Source organism: Mchenga conophoros, linkage group LG12 (assembly GCF_057382185.1).
Source record: "Mchenga conophoros isolate Kocher_MC1m ecotype Shallow Benthic linkage group LG12, M_conophoros_male_GT1.1, whole genome shotgun sequence".
Classification (NCBI taxonomy): Eukaryota; Metazoa; Chordata; class Actinopteri; order Cichliformes; family Cichlidae; genus Mchenga; species Mchenga conophoros.
The window spans coordinates 19800309-19813916 of NC_140537.1; the positions used below are offsets into that span (position 1 = coordinate 19800309).

Sequence of the window (13608 nt, forward strand, 5' to 3'; positions counted from 1 at the left end):
GGAAAGGGCAGAGAAGCGGGTTCCCCTGGCGTCGTTAACCATGTCGGGTAGAAAGCCCAGGTCTGTGGCAAACCCCCTGGAGTCTGCGATCACCACACCGAGTGAGAGGATACTGAAGGAGTGCCACAATCTGTATGTGGACAGCGAAAACGGTAAACAGTCGATAATCTGGATTAAGGCTAAAGCAAAGTTAGGACCGCAAAGTAGAAACCAGCCCGCCCTGGCTGTGGTATTATGGTAACCGAGCTGTGCCACTGCTGAAGCCCCCGACTGAAGTTTATGTGGACTTAAAGGTGTAATGCTGCTTGTTTAGTGTGTGTGTCAGTCTGCAGCAGCTGCTAGTGTGTGTCAAACACGTGACGTTGAACATCTCAGAGGCTCCTCTGCAGCCTCGCTGGGCAGTGCCCCATCTGACTGTATGCATTGATGCAAAATCACATACACATAGATATATAGAGACTTCATTGATCCCAGAAAGAGGAACATAATTAAAGTGCCGCAGTCGCATAGTGACGGCCTTATACTGTAAGATATTACAGTTAAAAAAAATCAACAATTTAATAAGAAAGCCTCCTGTAGTGTGCTTTTTATTAATGGGAGATTATTATACCCTTCTGGGGTGCAAGCAGAGAAAAGCAGAGAGAATATCAACTTGTTTTCTAGAAGGTAAACATTTGGAAAGGTGTGGTGTCACGAATAATCCTGTAACTCATTTTAGTTACCTTGATCACCATGTGTCCTTTAAAAAAAAAAACAACTTATTATAGTGTAATAGCTAAATAAAAACACAGGCTTGTATAATTTGTTATATGTCAACCTTTGCCCTCTCTTCCCCTTCCTTAAGAATAACTTGAGAGATAACAAATGAGAGATGCCTCTAGACCTTTGTATTGTATGTCAAAATCAAGTAGATATATTGGAATTACATTTCTAAAAGAAATTTTTGCTCCAAAGAGGAAAAAACCTTAGAATTTATGTTCATTCTTGGGAGTCTGATTTATAAAACAAACATACACATTGTGACCGCATAGGGTTAGGGTTCAGGTAACTTAGACTTCAGAGGTTTAACATAGTAGAATTTTACTTTAAGCATAACTGTCTTGGAGCTCATGCCAGGCAACAGGCATCAGTTTATTTTGCTTTTACTGTGATAATTGTCACTACTGAGAAGAGTTGTGAGGGAGGACAAGTGGTAGTCATTTCATCTGCCACTTTGTAAAATTTTCCTCTACCTACTCTTTAACCATGTACGATTAACTATGCATCTGTGCAGGCTTACTATTTACTCACAACTACATTATTTTATTTTAAAACCAGTCTAGAGCATCACAGTACAAAGGTACCACTATAGTCATTGCATGTCATGATTGTGTTGTGTGTGTTTTTCAGGCTTGGTAAAAATTGCCAGCAGCCTGGGAATCCGTCTTCTGCCTCCCAGAAAGAAGATCATCGTGATGATAATGGGTAACCACTCTGCAGGAAAGAGCTCCTTCATTAACTGGTATTACTGATACTTCTTATTTTTGTTGTGATCTAATAACGCTGCCTGACCATCACATGCTCTGCTCTATGTTTCAAAGAGAGACTGGTGTCGAGAACATCCTGTTCACACATGACTTTTTGAAAGCGCTTTGTGGTTTGAATGCAGCCCAGTTTTGCCCCAGGAAGTGTGGATTTACAAAAGAAAATGGGGGAAAAAACAGGTGTAATTTGTTATTTTGTATGTCAGTTAAATCTTTTGTCACCATCAAAGTTTTGTCCTCTTTTGAATAAATGCTGGGTAGGAAATATGTATGCTGTAAGATTAGTGACCTTTAGGCTACTCCCTTATTCGCGTCACCACATTGGGTGGATCTGCATATTTGAAATGCAGATCGAGGCATACAATGACACTGTAATACTGTCCCACATCCGTGCTAAAAGAAAGAGCATCAAATCACCATTAATAAATACCATATGTACTGAATCAAATATAAACAATGTGTGCAGACATAAGAAGGAGGGTCTTTTCTGAAACAAGCCTTCCTGGGATTTGTGTCTCCTCCTGTCCTTGAACTGGGGACCTTTCACAATCTGGGAAAAACTTCCTCTTCTCCCTTCTTCTTCTTAAGCTTCTTATTTTCCTCTTCTCCTCCTTTTCTTCCTTCTCCTCCTCCTGACCCTTCAGGGGTTGCCAAAGCAGATTATCTCCCTTCCCGACCCTATCCCTAGCATCCCCCTCTGTCACTCCAGCCTTCCCCACAACCATGTACATCTTCTGTGGTCTTTCTTGTTTCCTTTACAGACAGTTTAGAATAATCAGTAACCCAACATGCTTGTCTGTGGTCTGTGGGTGGAAGCCCCAGTACGCAAAGAGAACCCACCCAAGCCCCAGCTGGCCAATAGATTCAAACTCGGGACTTTTTATGTTGTGAAATGGCAGAGCTAACCACTGCACCACCGCGCCGCCCCTGATTCTAACTGATCTGACATATTTTAGAGAGAGGGGGCTTTCTGCTGACAAATTGGTTAAGGTGACATTTTTTTTCTATTGCAATATTTGTTAATTTGTTAAATCTTTCAAGATTCTTATATACTCATCTTCGCTAATGTTGAAGATGCTCTTAAGGTCATCACTTTGATTATTACTGCTTAGAGATTGCAAACTGGTTCGAGGAGTGTTTTTCTATTGATGTCCAAATTCTGTAATATCCCACTGATCACACAACTACATCCTTTTAAACAAGCCACAAGCTATATTATTACAGATGGATGGGTTTGTGGGTAGGTAGGTAAATTATTCTAAACATTAAAACATGAAAGAATGAATTTAGTTTCTTGTGGATAAATCAAATTTACCAAGCAAAAATTCAAACAGTGCATTGTTTGAGCTTCTTAAAATGTTAGGATTTGTTTATTTTCCCTTTGATTGTAAACAGAATCATTTTGCAGCGTTTTTTCACATGTAGCTTTCCGCAAGAATTGAGGCGTTGTTGCTTTAGCTCTTTCTCACTTTTGATGGCGTTATTATCTTTCTAGGTATGTTGAAGAGCACATTCAGAAAACTGGGGTGGCCATCGAAACGCAGGGGTTTACCTTCATCACAAGTGGACGCAAAAGAGAATCTCTGACGGTAAGATCAGCGTGGACACGGCCGGCATGTGCAGCTGTGCCACGAAAAGATTTCCCAGCCAGAGCTTAAAAAGGAAAATTGTGACAGTTAACTCTTTTACTTCAGTGCAATCCTTTAATTTTGTTCTCAGTATTTGTTAAGAAGCTTGTTTTTATATTCAGCTATCACCTTTTAGTTTTGTACTCAAGGAGATGTTGCGATTGTTTGACTTCAGTAACATGAACTGAAGCTGCAGTCAGTCATAAAGGCTGATGAAGCAGGGTGTTTGATGTTGGCATTTATGTAAGGCACTCCCTCAGCCAGTGGTGATTTCTCATTCTATATGCTGCTCCACTGAGGGGCTTTGTTGTGTATGCACACACACACACACACACACACACACACACACACACACACACACACACACACACACACACACACACACACACACACACACACACACACACAGAAACATCTTTGCAGCATGAGAACAGGCTTGGGAGACACCTGCCTCTCGGTCGTCTCTGATATCCCTTCCCTATGCCTCTCTGTTCATATCCTGATGTGGTGAAGGGTAGGAGTATGAATAATACATTTGGAGTGTAGGACTGCAGAGTAGAAGGATTATCTCCAATGTGCAGGAAGAGCTAAGGCGTGCACACTGAGCCGCAGCACACCAGCTCGTGTAAAGCACCAAGATGAGAGAGGACTCTGTTGTAGAGGGGCGGGAAAAGACTGCAGGGGAAAAAAATGCAGGTTTGTCTCATCGGGTTGTTTCTAACACTGTCCTGTTAACTCTTTCGCAGGGGAATGCAACGCTGCATCTCTATCCTCACTTTCGACCGCTCCTGGAGTTCAAAGGTAAGACTTTACTTCTTCAACTCTTTACTATACTACATTTTCATGCTCTCTCAGTGAATGTGCAGATAGTTCCTTCTGTGAAACATTAGATTTGATATATATTCCACGTGCGGGTAAACAGTAAAAACTTGGGGCTTTGCATCTCTATGCCTTTGATCGTGATATTTCTATGCTCATTGATGATCATCACCAATCAGTCTCTACAATTCGCAAATTATTGGAATCGAGAGTTAAAACTGCAGGAGATGAATGTAATCACAAACTGCAAAAAGGTAGCTGTACCTTTGAGGTTTAAGATAAGGCTCTGCTGGTGGCTAATGAATATTTACCTCTGGATGCTGCTGATCAAAGTCGGTTTTAAAGACGCGTTGTGATCTGTAACATCACAAGAATGTCTGCCTGTTTAATGCTCGGTTACTCGTGGGCTGTTATTAATCCTTATCACAGGCTTCTGTGATTTAAGGTTGGGTTTAGGTCCTTCACCTTGATGACTCAATAGTGAGTCATAAACTTGATGATAAATCGGTCCGGACTCCTGTTTTCTTCTTCTCACACACGTGCGGCGCTCTGATATTGTTTTAAGACAGTTTTGCTCAGATCTGTGCGTCAGCAGCGCTCTGGATACGCCACCGGACGGCCGCTGTGAACGTGGTGATCGTCTACAGAGTCTGGGTGTTGCCTGCTGGCTGAGTGGGGGTGTGCAGCGGAGGGTGGGGGAGTGTGTTTGAGTGTTGACAGGCAGTGTGTAGAGAGTGGGGGTTCACTGGGTGCGGACCAGAGCGAACACTGTATGGCGTATGAGTCACACGCCCCATCGGCAGCAGTGCAGTTTAGTCAGAAGGAGCTGCTGAGAAATGTCACAGCTATTAGAGACGGCGCAGCCCAGACTCCAGCAGCAACAGCTTCGCTCCGCAGGCCCGAGCCTCGCAACAATCTGCTGCTGGAATACAAGCAGGATTTTTCTTTTCAATTCATTTCAACTTTATCGTCATCGTCGCCGCCGCCTGTGGAAACCAGCTGTATGAGACATTTGTTTACCTGTCACAGCAGCCGAGGATGACTCATCAGAAAAGCTCCATATATCCATACATGTGGGAGCAGCTGCTGGCTGCACACTTTGGTCTCCTTTGGGATGTGCTTCTTAATTTGGCTTCATACTTAGATCTTTATGTGTCTGTCTTATCAACCTGTTGTCATGGGTTTAGCCTGTATGCTTTGTGGGAACTGACTGCTTTTGCTGCACATTAAAAAATAATCATATCCGCTGGTTAATCAAGGTCTTTGGCTTCTCAGATTCCTGTAGAAGTATTTGCACCATGTCTGCTTTCACCTGTTCAGCTCAACAATTTCTTTTTTGGTCTTGGTCGATGCAGCGTTATTGCAGCCTTTGCCCTTTTCCTTGTGCACATGATCTCCTGCACGGTCCTCTCAGTTACAGTCAGTTCAGGAACTTAGCGCACATTGGCAAGTATAACTCTCATTTTCAGCTGGCAGAACTTTTTTCCTTTCCCGCACGGATCGATGTATCTGTCCCCGTTTGTGCCTGTTTATTTAGGATTATATGGAATAGCTGAAGTGCGGTCTTGCAGCGCTCTAAATTAAAGCTACTTTATGAAATCCGCACACACCTAAACACAAACATACATATTTTTAATGTTTCTTTTGCGCAGCAGGGATATCTCGGTACTCAGAGACTTTTCTTAGGCGTGTGATAAGAGGCAGATCTATTGATATTGTGGCCATGCTGATGTGGGAGAAACATGAGGGAATGCTAATGTGCCAGAGGAGCAGTGGCTCTGCTCACTGCAGCACAAGGATGCGATTTGTGCTGGCTGTTGACACCTGCCTCTTTGCATGAAACGGCCTCAGTGTCATCCCAGGCCTCCCTGGTGTGTGTGTGTGTGTGAGTGTGGGTCGGCGTGGGAGGGGTTACTTTGTCACTAGTAGGGATGCATCTCAATAGTGATCCTGTTCTATTTAAGGGGAGGGGGGGTGTTCTTATGTGTGGTGGTTGTGGTGGATTATCGTAACCTCTCAGTGCGTTGCCTCACAGTCGTTCTTCACTGGCTAGCTTTATGTCCCACGCCCCACACTAAAGCTGCCAGTTGAAGAGCTGTTGTGTGTAACCATGACAACAAAGCTCTCCACAGAGGGCAGTGAGGAAACAGAGGCCTCGTTAATATTTTCATGATTAGAAAAACAGAAATAAAGTTTCATGTGCGAGGGTGCGGCTGCTGTATCATCGTCACAGGACGTGAACGTATCTTTTCACACGTGCACAGCTGTGTCTGTGAAGAATACGATCGTTTTGGAGTTAAATTATAGCTGCCGTCCCCAAAATGCAAAGCTCTTAGCATAAAAGTTGCCTTGAGATCTTGTTGCTGATCTCCCTCAGGCTTCCAAGTATTGACCGCACTGCGGCTTCCTGTAGCACACAATATTATAGCCATTAGAGGCGACATTTTCCTGCATGGACTGAACTCGTTACCTTAGTTACTGTGTCTTTATCTTTTTGCACATGCACGCCATCTCTGTTTTCCAGGTGTTACTGACTACCTATCTGCTGAGATCTCCACCTCCAAGCAGAAGAAATTCAGCCTGGTGACTTTCGTGGACACTCCGGGTTTGGTGGACGGGGACATGATCTACCCTTTTGATGTGAATAGTGCCATCACTTGGTTGGGTGTGTCCTTTAGCTTAAACTTGTCTCTTCAGTGGTGATCTGTCTTCTTCTTCTTCTCCTTTGTGTCTACTGTACAGCTGATGTACAGCTGCAGGAATGTAATAAATGCTTTTTTTCTCTGAGCAGGAGAACAGGCAGACCTGATATTTGTGTTCTTTGACCCGATGGGCCAAGCGCTTTGCAAACGCACGCTCAACATTGTGGAGAAGCTGAGCCAAAAATGCGCAGACAAGCTGTTGTTCTACCTCAGCAAGGCAGATGAAGCTGGGAAGGAGACAGACAGACAGGTCAGTTTACCTGATTTGTATAATTTATTTTTGTTTCAAAGAAAGTTGAACCTGTGAGATGAACTTTTTTTTTTCTCATCAGAGAGTGATGATGCAGATAGTCCAAGAACTGTGCCGCCGTCCAGGTCTTAACAAATGTGGCTTTGAGATGCCAACAATATACATCCCGAACCCACAGAAGGTAAAATGATCTGTGTTGGTTACTTTAAACTGCTGTGTTTGTATAAAAATTACTTCTGGTTGTGCAAATATTATAAACCACGGCAGTGCAGTTATCGCTGCACCATCTTATGATCTACAACCACGAAGCGTGCGTGGTAGATTTGTGCATCCCTCAAGACCTCCGCTTCATTTCTGCTGAGCGAGTGCAGCTTCACTTTCTGCCAAGTCCACAAGGCTGTCAGTCAGAATGCCCTCAGGATTTGTCATGGAACTTTCCAGACCATCCTTTATTGAGATGTGCAGAGTGTTTTTCATGTTCAGTCCAAATCTGACGTGTTTACGAGCTGTTTGTCTCATGTAGCCGAGCAGGTGTGTGAACCAGATCGATGGCGTTTGTCAGACCATCGAGAAGACCATTAACCAGGCTGTTCAGAAGACACTGAATCAGCTGGAGAAAGATTCTGACCTTATTTGTTCCACTATCAGCAGCAGACTAGAGCAGGACAGGTATGACCTCTTGCAGCCTTGATAAAACATATTATGTGTACACTGAGCAGATAAGCATCACCAGATACTATCAGTTGTGGAAAATGTATGATAGCACATTATTGTTATGGTTGTGTACACAGGGCTGATGTGGCTTGCAACAAAAGCATCCGTCTTCATTCATTCCTGTGCGGTGCTTTGGGTGTTTTCCTGCCTTTACTCTTCATCCTCAGTTTTATTGTGAGCACCTTATCCAAAGAGCAGCTGGAGGAGCTGTTGGGTGAAGGTGCAACTCGAACCATCACTATCTTCACAGTAAGTGCTCTGAATGAATATCAGTTTCATAATATTTCATTAATTACTTCATTAGTGACTTAACATAGTGTCCTGAGCTCTCTGACTGTCTATTACTGTGTGTCTGAAAGGGAATAGTGATGTATTTATGGGACTGGATACCTGAAGATGGGCAAGTAGTCTTTGTCATCATTTTTGGGGCTTTTTGCTACCTCCTGCTTTTCCTGGCAAAGTATTTTGCAGGGTAAGTGTGGCAAAATGCAATTTAACTCGTAGAGATTAATTAAACAGATCGATTTTGTTCATATTGACATGACAGCATCACACAGTTGCTGCAGATTCGTCAGCTGCACGTTAATGATGCAAATCTCCCGTTCCGCCACATCCCAAACAGATAGTGATCTGATCAGTAGTGATCATTTTCACACCCTGAATTGCAGCGTCAGTTTTTGGTTCTTAGCCAACAAGAATGGTACCTGGTGTGGTCTTCTGCTCCTGTAATGTTAAAAGCAGATGGGTTAGAGAGCATTTAGAGATGCTCTTTTGCTCACCTTGGTTGTAATGACTGGTCATTTGAGTCACTGTTACCTTCCTTTCTGGTCATTCTCGTCTGATTTATGACATCAACGAGGCATATTCACCCACTGGATATTTCCTCCTTTTCTGACCATTCTCTGTAAACCTTAGATATAGTTTTGTGGGAAAATCCCAGTAGATTAGCAGTTTGAAATATTCAGACCAGCCTGACTGGCACCAACCACAGTTCATGTGTCCGTTCAATGTCACCCGATCAAGGAGTAAACTAAACAGGGACTGGTTCATTCAAATTTTCAATTTCTTTGTAGTTTTCTGCAAACGGTTTTTCTATTTTTCTGTCCTTTTGAATGCTCTTGATGGTTGAATAAGATCATTATAAGATCGCAAGGGCCTTATGTCGTATCAAGACATTAAAAAGACTCCTTTAACGCTTTAAAGAACTAGGCCTGAGAACCGGCCTGTATGATACGCTCAAACATATAAATCACATTTCTTCCCCCTTCTGATGCTTGGTTTGAACTTTTTCATTTTAATATCAACTTGACCTTGTCTACATGTCTAAATGCATTAAGTTCCTGCCATTTAATTGGCTGGTTAGTTTTGTGTAATGAGCAGTTGAACAGGTGTAGACTGTACATGCAATTACAAACACGAGTATTTTAATGCTGTCATGTTCTTCATTCTCAGCCGGAGGAATAAGACTCTGACGAAGAAGGAGAAGAGGACGATGACAGAGTACAATGATTACATCCAAGATATCGTCAAGACTAAGAAGGTTAGATGTACATTTTGTGTCCTTATGCTCTCTTAACTAAGTTGTTTTTTCATTTGGATTGTGCAAATCTAAAGGCCACAGTAATTAAGTATTTTATTGATTTGTTATTGGTATAAAGGAAATTACTGCCAACTCTGCTGCTTCCCTTCATTTTATGGAGCTTTTTAGTGTTGATCGGGTTTTTTTTAAGTGAGCTGACTGCTAACTAAAAACTAGAATGCTTCATAAGGTAGTAAACTTTATGTCAGTGTTGTGTTTTCAGCTAGTTTAACTTCCCTCGCTCGGCCCAAAAAGAAAAGAAAATCAGTTCATGCGTGTTGTCAATTTATCAAACATCAGGATTGTGAATCTCACACAGGTAACTTTTTTTCCACAGAGTAAATTATATGAATGGTACCTCCAGCAGTGTGCAGCAGAATATGACCTCTGACCCTGGGTAAGCTGAAGACACTTTGCACCAGTACCTGTAAGCTCGCAGGTGTAAGCTCTAAATCAGCCGAGATCACTGCCAGCAATTATCATCTCAGCAGCTGATTTTAAAAGTGCCTTTATTACTAATTATTGGAGAAGCTATGATTGTAGTCGTTTAATGAAAGTCAGACTGTGACTGGATTTTTTTTTTTTTATAGTCTATGGGTAATTATTGCGAGAAAAATATGAAATGTTTACAAATTACAAATTTTGAACTTGGGGCTGCCTTTACCAGCAAACACATTTTCACAGTGTCCTCTATAAAGTTAGTTCTCATTGTTGTCATGTGATCGGTCTTTATATCGCACTACACTGTCCTGAGCACAGTGTTACCAGAATGTGTTTTAAGCAATAGCTACAATAACCAATGCTGTGATTAAAGCCTGGGCATTATAGTTGGACATCTGATAAAAACATGTTTATTGCGTTGAATCCTTCTCTTGCTTCCAAAGAGCCAATCACTTATTTTTATATATAAATCGTTGTCGTGTAATCATTGTTAGATGTTCCACAGACTTTCAGTACAGCACAGTACGGTGGCCTAGAGGTGCCACACACAGCAGCAAAAAGAAACATTTGACGGGAAAGTTGGTGACAACATTTCTTGTTTGTGACCGGATAAAATTCAAGTTCCTGGGAACAGGTTGACTCTATCATTATACGAGCATGTTTGCCCTACCCCCTGTAGAAACACAATATTCCCATTGTTCAAACCAACAGAGGATATTGTATATTTTGGCCTTGTGTCACCATTGTAATGATTTACATGATCCAGTCAAAAGGCTGGATTGGCCTTTTGTTCCCGCCTTACGTTCCTGTCCGCTCTCTACTCTTCTATCAAATAGAGGCTATAAAAATGCCACCTAGAAATCCTTGCTGAGGATCTGCTTTAGCTGCGAATGGTCCCATGGTGGGGATTGTAGCTCTCAGCATAACACAACCTCATCTCTTTGACCATATTTCTTTTAAGTGGGCCTCAGGGCTTTCAAGTAAGGTTTTTATATAAGAGTAGCATAGAAGCTGGAAATCTCTCCCGACTGTAGCTGGCGAACTTGATTTTGTCCAGTCACAATAAAAAATGTTGCCCCAACGCTTCTGAGAAAGGTGAGTTTTATTTTTTTTTTTGTAATGTTTTTTGTTTGTTTGTTTGAAGTTTCATTTAGTTCTTGTTGTAGTTTTTGTTGTGTTTTGCACCTCAGGGACACCATAGTACAGTGCGCTGTCAGGTACCTCTTACTTGTGTTAATAAGCACTGAATCCTGCCGGTCCGTTATTGATAGATGTAACTAGTGACACCATATATTGCCTTCACCACACTGTTTGTAGATGTATTTATCAGTGTTGACAGATGTCAACATGTGAGGTGCTTTTTCTTAGAGATGCACTGATCCAATGCTCTACATTACCATTAGAGCTGCTTTTGAGGTTTTCTTTTTTTTAATTGCAGTGACTGATATAAATAAACCTCTAACATTAGTGAGCAGGTTAATCGGTCACATGAAGATGGTTATCAGCTCGATAAGTTAACTCACAATTTTTCTACATGGCTACGAATGTGTTTACATGAACTGCATCTGATCAATCTGTAACAGCAGATCTGTCCGTTTTATAGGCTGATTTTACAATGGGAGGTAAAACTATAATATTAGAACAATATGAAGCAGTCAAACACACACAACACTGGCTGAAAGCAGAGTGTGTGTACGTAATAGAAAGATTATATTATTAAAAGGCACTTTGTGAAGAATTTTGGTCAGTAAGACTGGAAAAGCACTACTACATTAATAAAGCCTGGCCGATTGAAAGCCAGAAAGGAAAGTTGGTATAAATGCTGACTGTGTAAGTCAACAGACATACTAGCATTACAGCTCTATCACGAATAAACAGCCACAGTAAATTGTGGATGAGATGCGTGTAAGGCAATTGTTGCCTTACCCTTTCAGCTGCAGAAAAAATATGAAAAACAGGTCAAATATAGATCTAACTTAGCTGCAAATGAGGTCCACATGCACAAATATGTGCCCTGTTTTAGCATCCTATATGAAGGAGTCTATATCTATATTCCTTATTGATGCTAATGACAGAAAAACTTACTCTTCCAGGAATGGTGATACTATTTTCTGCTCCAGAGCAGATTAGCTGTCTGGCATAAGTTTCTATGGTTATATATCCCAGAAAGATGTGAACTGCCTTTGTAATCCACAAAACCCAGGCCTAAACTTGAAGTTACCTGGCTAAGATGAAATCTTGCTTCATAATACATGATGCACTGAAAGAGTTGGTGGCAAAAGCACTGAGTTGACATTTCAGAATTTTTATCAGAATAGAGAAGTTGGATCGGTGCATCCTTACTTTTATCCAAGCCTCCAGGCTATTTGCAATATAGTTGTGGACACTCCCAGTTTGTTTGTTTTTTAATGTTAGATGGCTCACAATTCAGATTTTTTATATATATAGTTGTGAAACTTCATTTATAAATTCTGTGAAATGTTTGTGCTACTGCATGAAATCTAGACTCAAGTGATTTCATCTATATTTTTAATAACCATGAATCAAAGAATGAAATCTGTCAAGAAAAACATGCAAAAACTACGCTCTGTCACCTCTTTGGAAATCATTAAACATTTTTTTTAAACCTGTTACACTTTTTTTTTTTTTCCAGTTAATACAGTCAAGAACAGACATGCAAATAACAAGTAGAATAACATGAAAAATAAAATGTAACATAAAGCAGTTATTGTTGGAAGACTTTTATTTCAAAGTTTAGTTATAAAAATGCCATTCCAGACATCTCTGCAGGGAGAACAATGCCTTTTTAATCGCTTTGTTGACGTGTGTGTCAGAGCTCAAGTGTTTCGGGATCTGCGGCACTCCAGGATGCAATCAAATATCTGCTTTCTATCATGAAGCGCATTGCAAGCTCTGAACCACTGAAACTGCAGTAACTGTGAGGAAATATTTAAGCAACAAATTCAATTTTTCTGCTTGCAGAGGGACCGGCAAACCCAGGCCACAATCCTCAGTTCCCTGAGTTAGTAACAAACAACGTCTCTACAGGGGTGACGGCTATGCAAATTAACCTTAAGCTACTATTGCTCACTATTCATTTCCGAGGGGTTATACCTACTTGTTAGAAAATACACGAATCTACAATGCAAGCACTAGTATGTGATCAAAGAATAAGAATTCCATTTGTGCACTCTACTAGCAAGGCAACCATAACAGAGAGGTAAGCTGTGAGTCTAACCATTATAATAAATCACAAATTAACGCTGCGAGTGAGAGTTGGTAAGTAGGTTAAAAGCTGCATTCAGGCTTGTGCTGAAGTGGTAACACAGTTTGTTTTTATTGCAGATTTAAGCTTTGCTCATGTGTCTACATTAAAAATTTTTTTTACTATTTGGGGCTTAATTTAACTCCTGTTATAGCAAGTTATACCATGCAGATCTACGGCCTGTATGCAAGCATACGACCACGTCTGTCATTCACTGGAAAATGTATGCTCTTATTTTGTTACAGTGCATTCAGGATTATAACTATTTACAATATTATCTGTACAAAAAAACTCATTGCCCTTCCCTGGCTTCTTATAAACAAAGTGTACAGGTAGATACATCTTGCAGCAGCACAGAGGCTGATACCGGTATTGCTTCATTGTGAAACAAGACAACATCGATAATAAAAGACCTGCCGACACAGTCGCTCAGTGTTTTCAGGTCGTGCGTGGCTCCTTTTGTTATTTTAAAGTATCTCTTAGGAGAAAAAGTGATGTCCTCAGGTAAGCATGTCCCAAACAGACAGTCATATCAGCAGGTTTGTGTGTGTTGTGAATAGACTGTGATAGCTGCTCAGTATCTCAGCACCATGAGTGTCCATATGGAGGTGTCCAAAGGGACTGGGAACTTCAGATGGGAAGTCATTGAGAGCCTTTGTCAATCAACCAAGAAATGTCTCCAGTCCT

The 13608-nt window shown here is 41.3% G+C and overlaps 2 protein-coding genes across 4 annotated transcripts in view; one reads left to right on the forward strand and one right to left on the reverse strand.

Moving 5' to 3' along the window:
• LOC146562497 (uncharacterized) lies at positions 1 to 12287 on the forward strand. The gene is made up of 12 exons (XM_085294283.1): positions 1 to 152; positions 1390 to 1501; positions 3019 to 3112; positions 3898 to 3952; positions 6495 to 6635; positions 6762 to 6922; positions 7005 to 7103; positions 7446 to 7591; positions 7714 to 7885; positions 7996 to 8108; positions 9089 to 9176; positions 9553 to 12287. The coding sequence occupies exons 1-12, from the start codon at positions 41 to 43 to the stop codon at positions 9604 to 9606; spliced, it is 1347 nt and encodes a 448-aa protein (XP_085150409.1). The 5' UTR covers positions 1 to 40; the 3' UTR covers positions 9607 to 12287.
• Positions 12172 to 13608, reverse strand: part of aifm3 (AIF family member 3) — an 18096-nt gene continuing 16659 nt past the window's right edge. For all 3 annotated transcript variants that reach the window (XM_085294281.1, XM_085294282.1, XM_085294280.1), the window contains one exon: positions 12172 to 13606. In XM_085294281.1, coding sequence (XP_085150407.1) covers positions 13564 to 13606 — 43 coding nt within the window. In that variant the 3' untranslated portion in view covers positions 12172 to 13563. The remainder of the gene's footprint in view (positions 13607 to 13608) is intronic.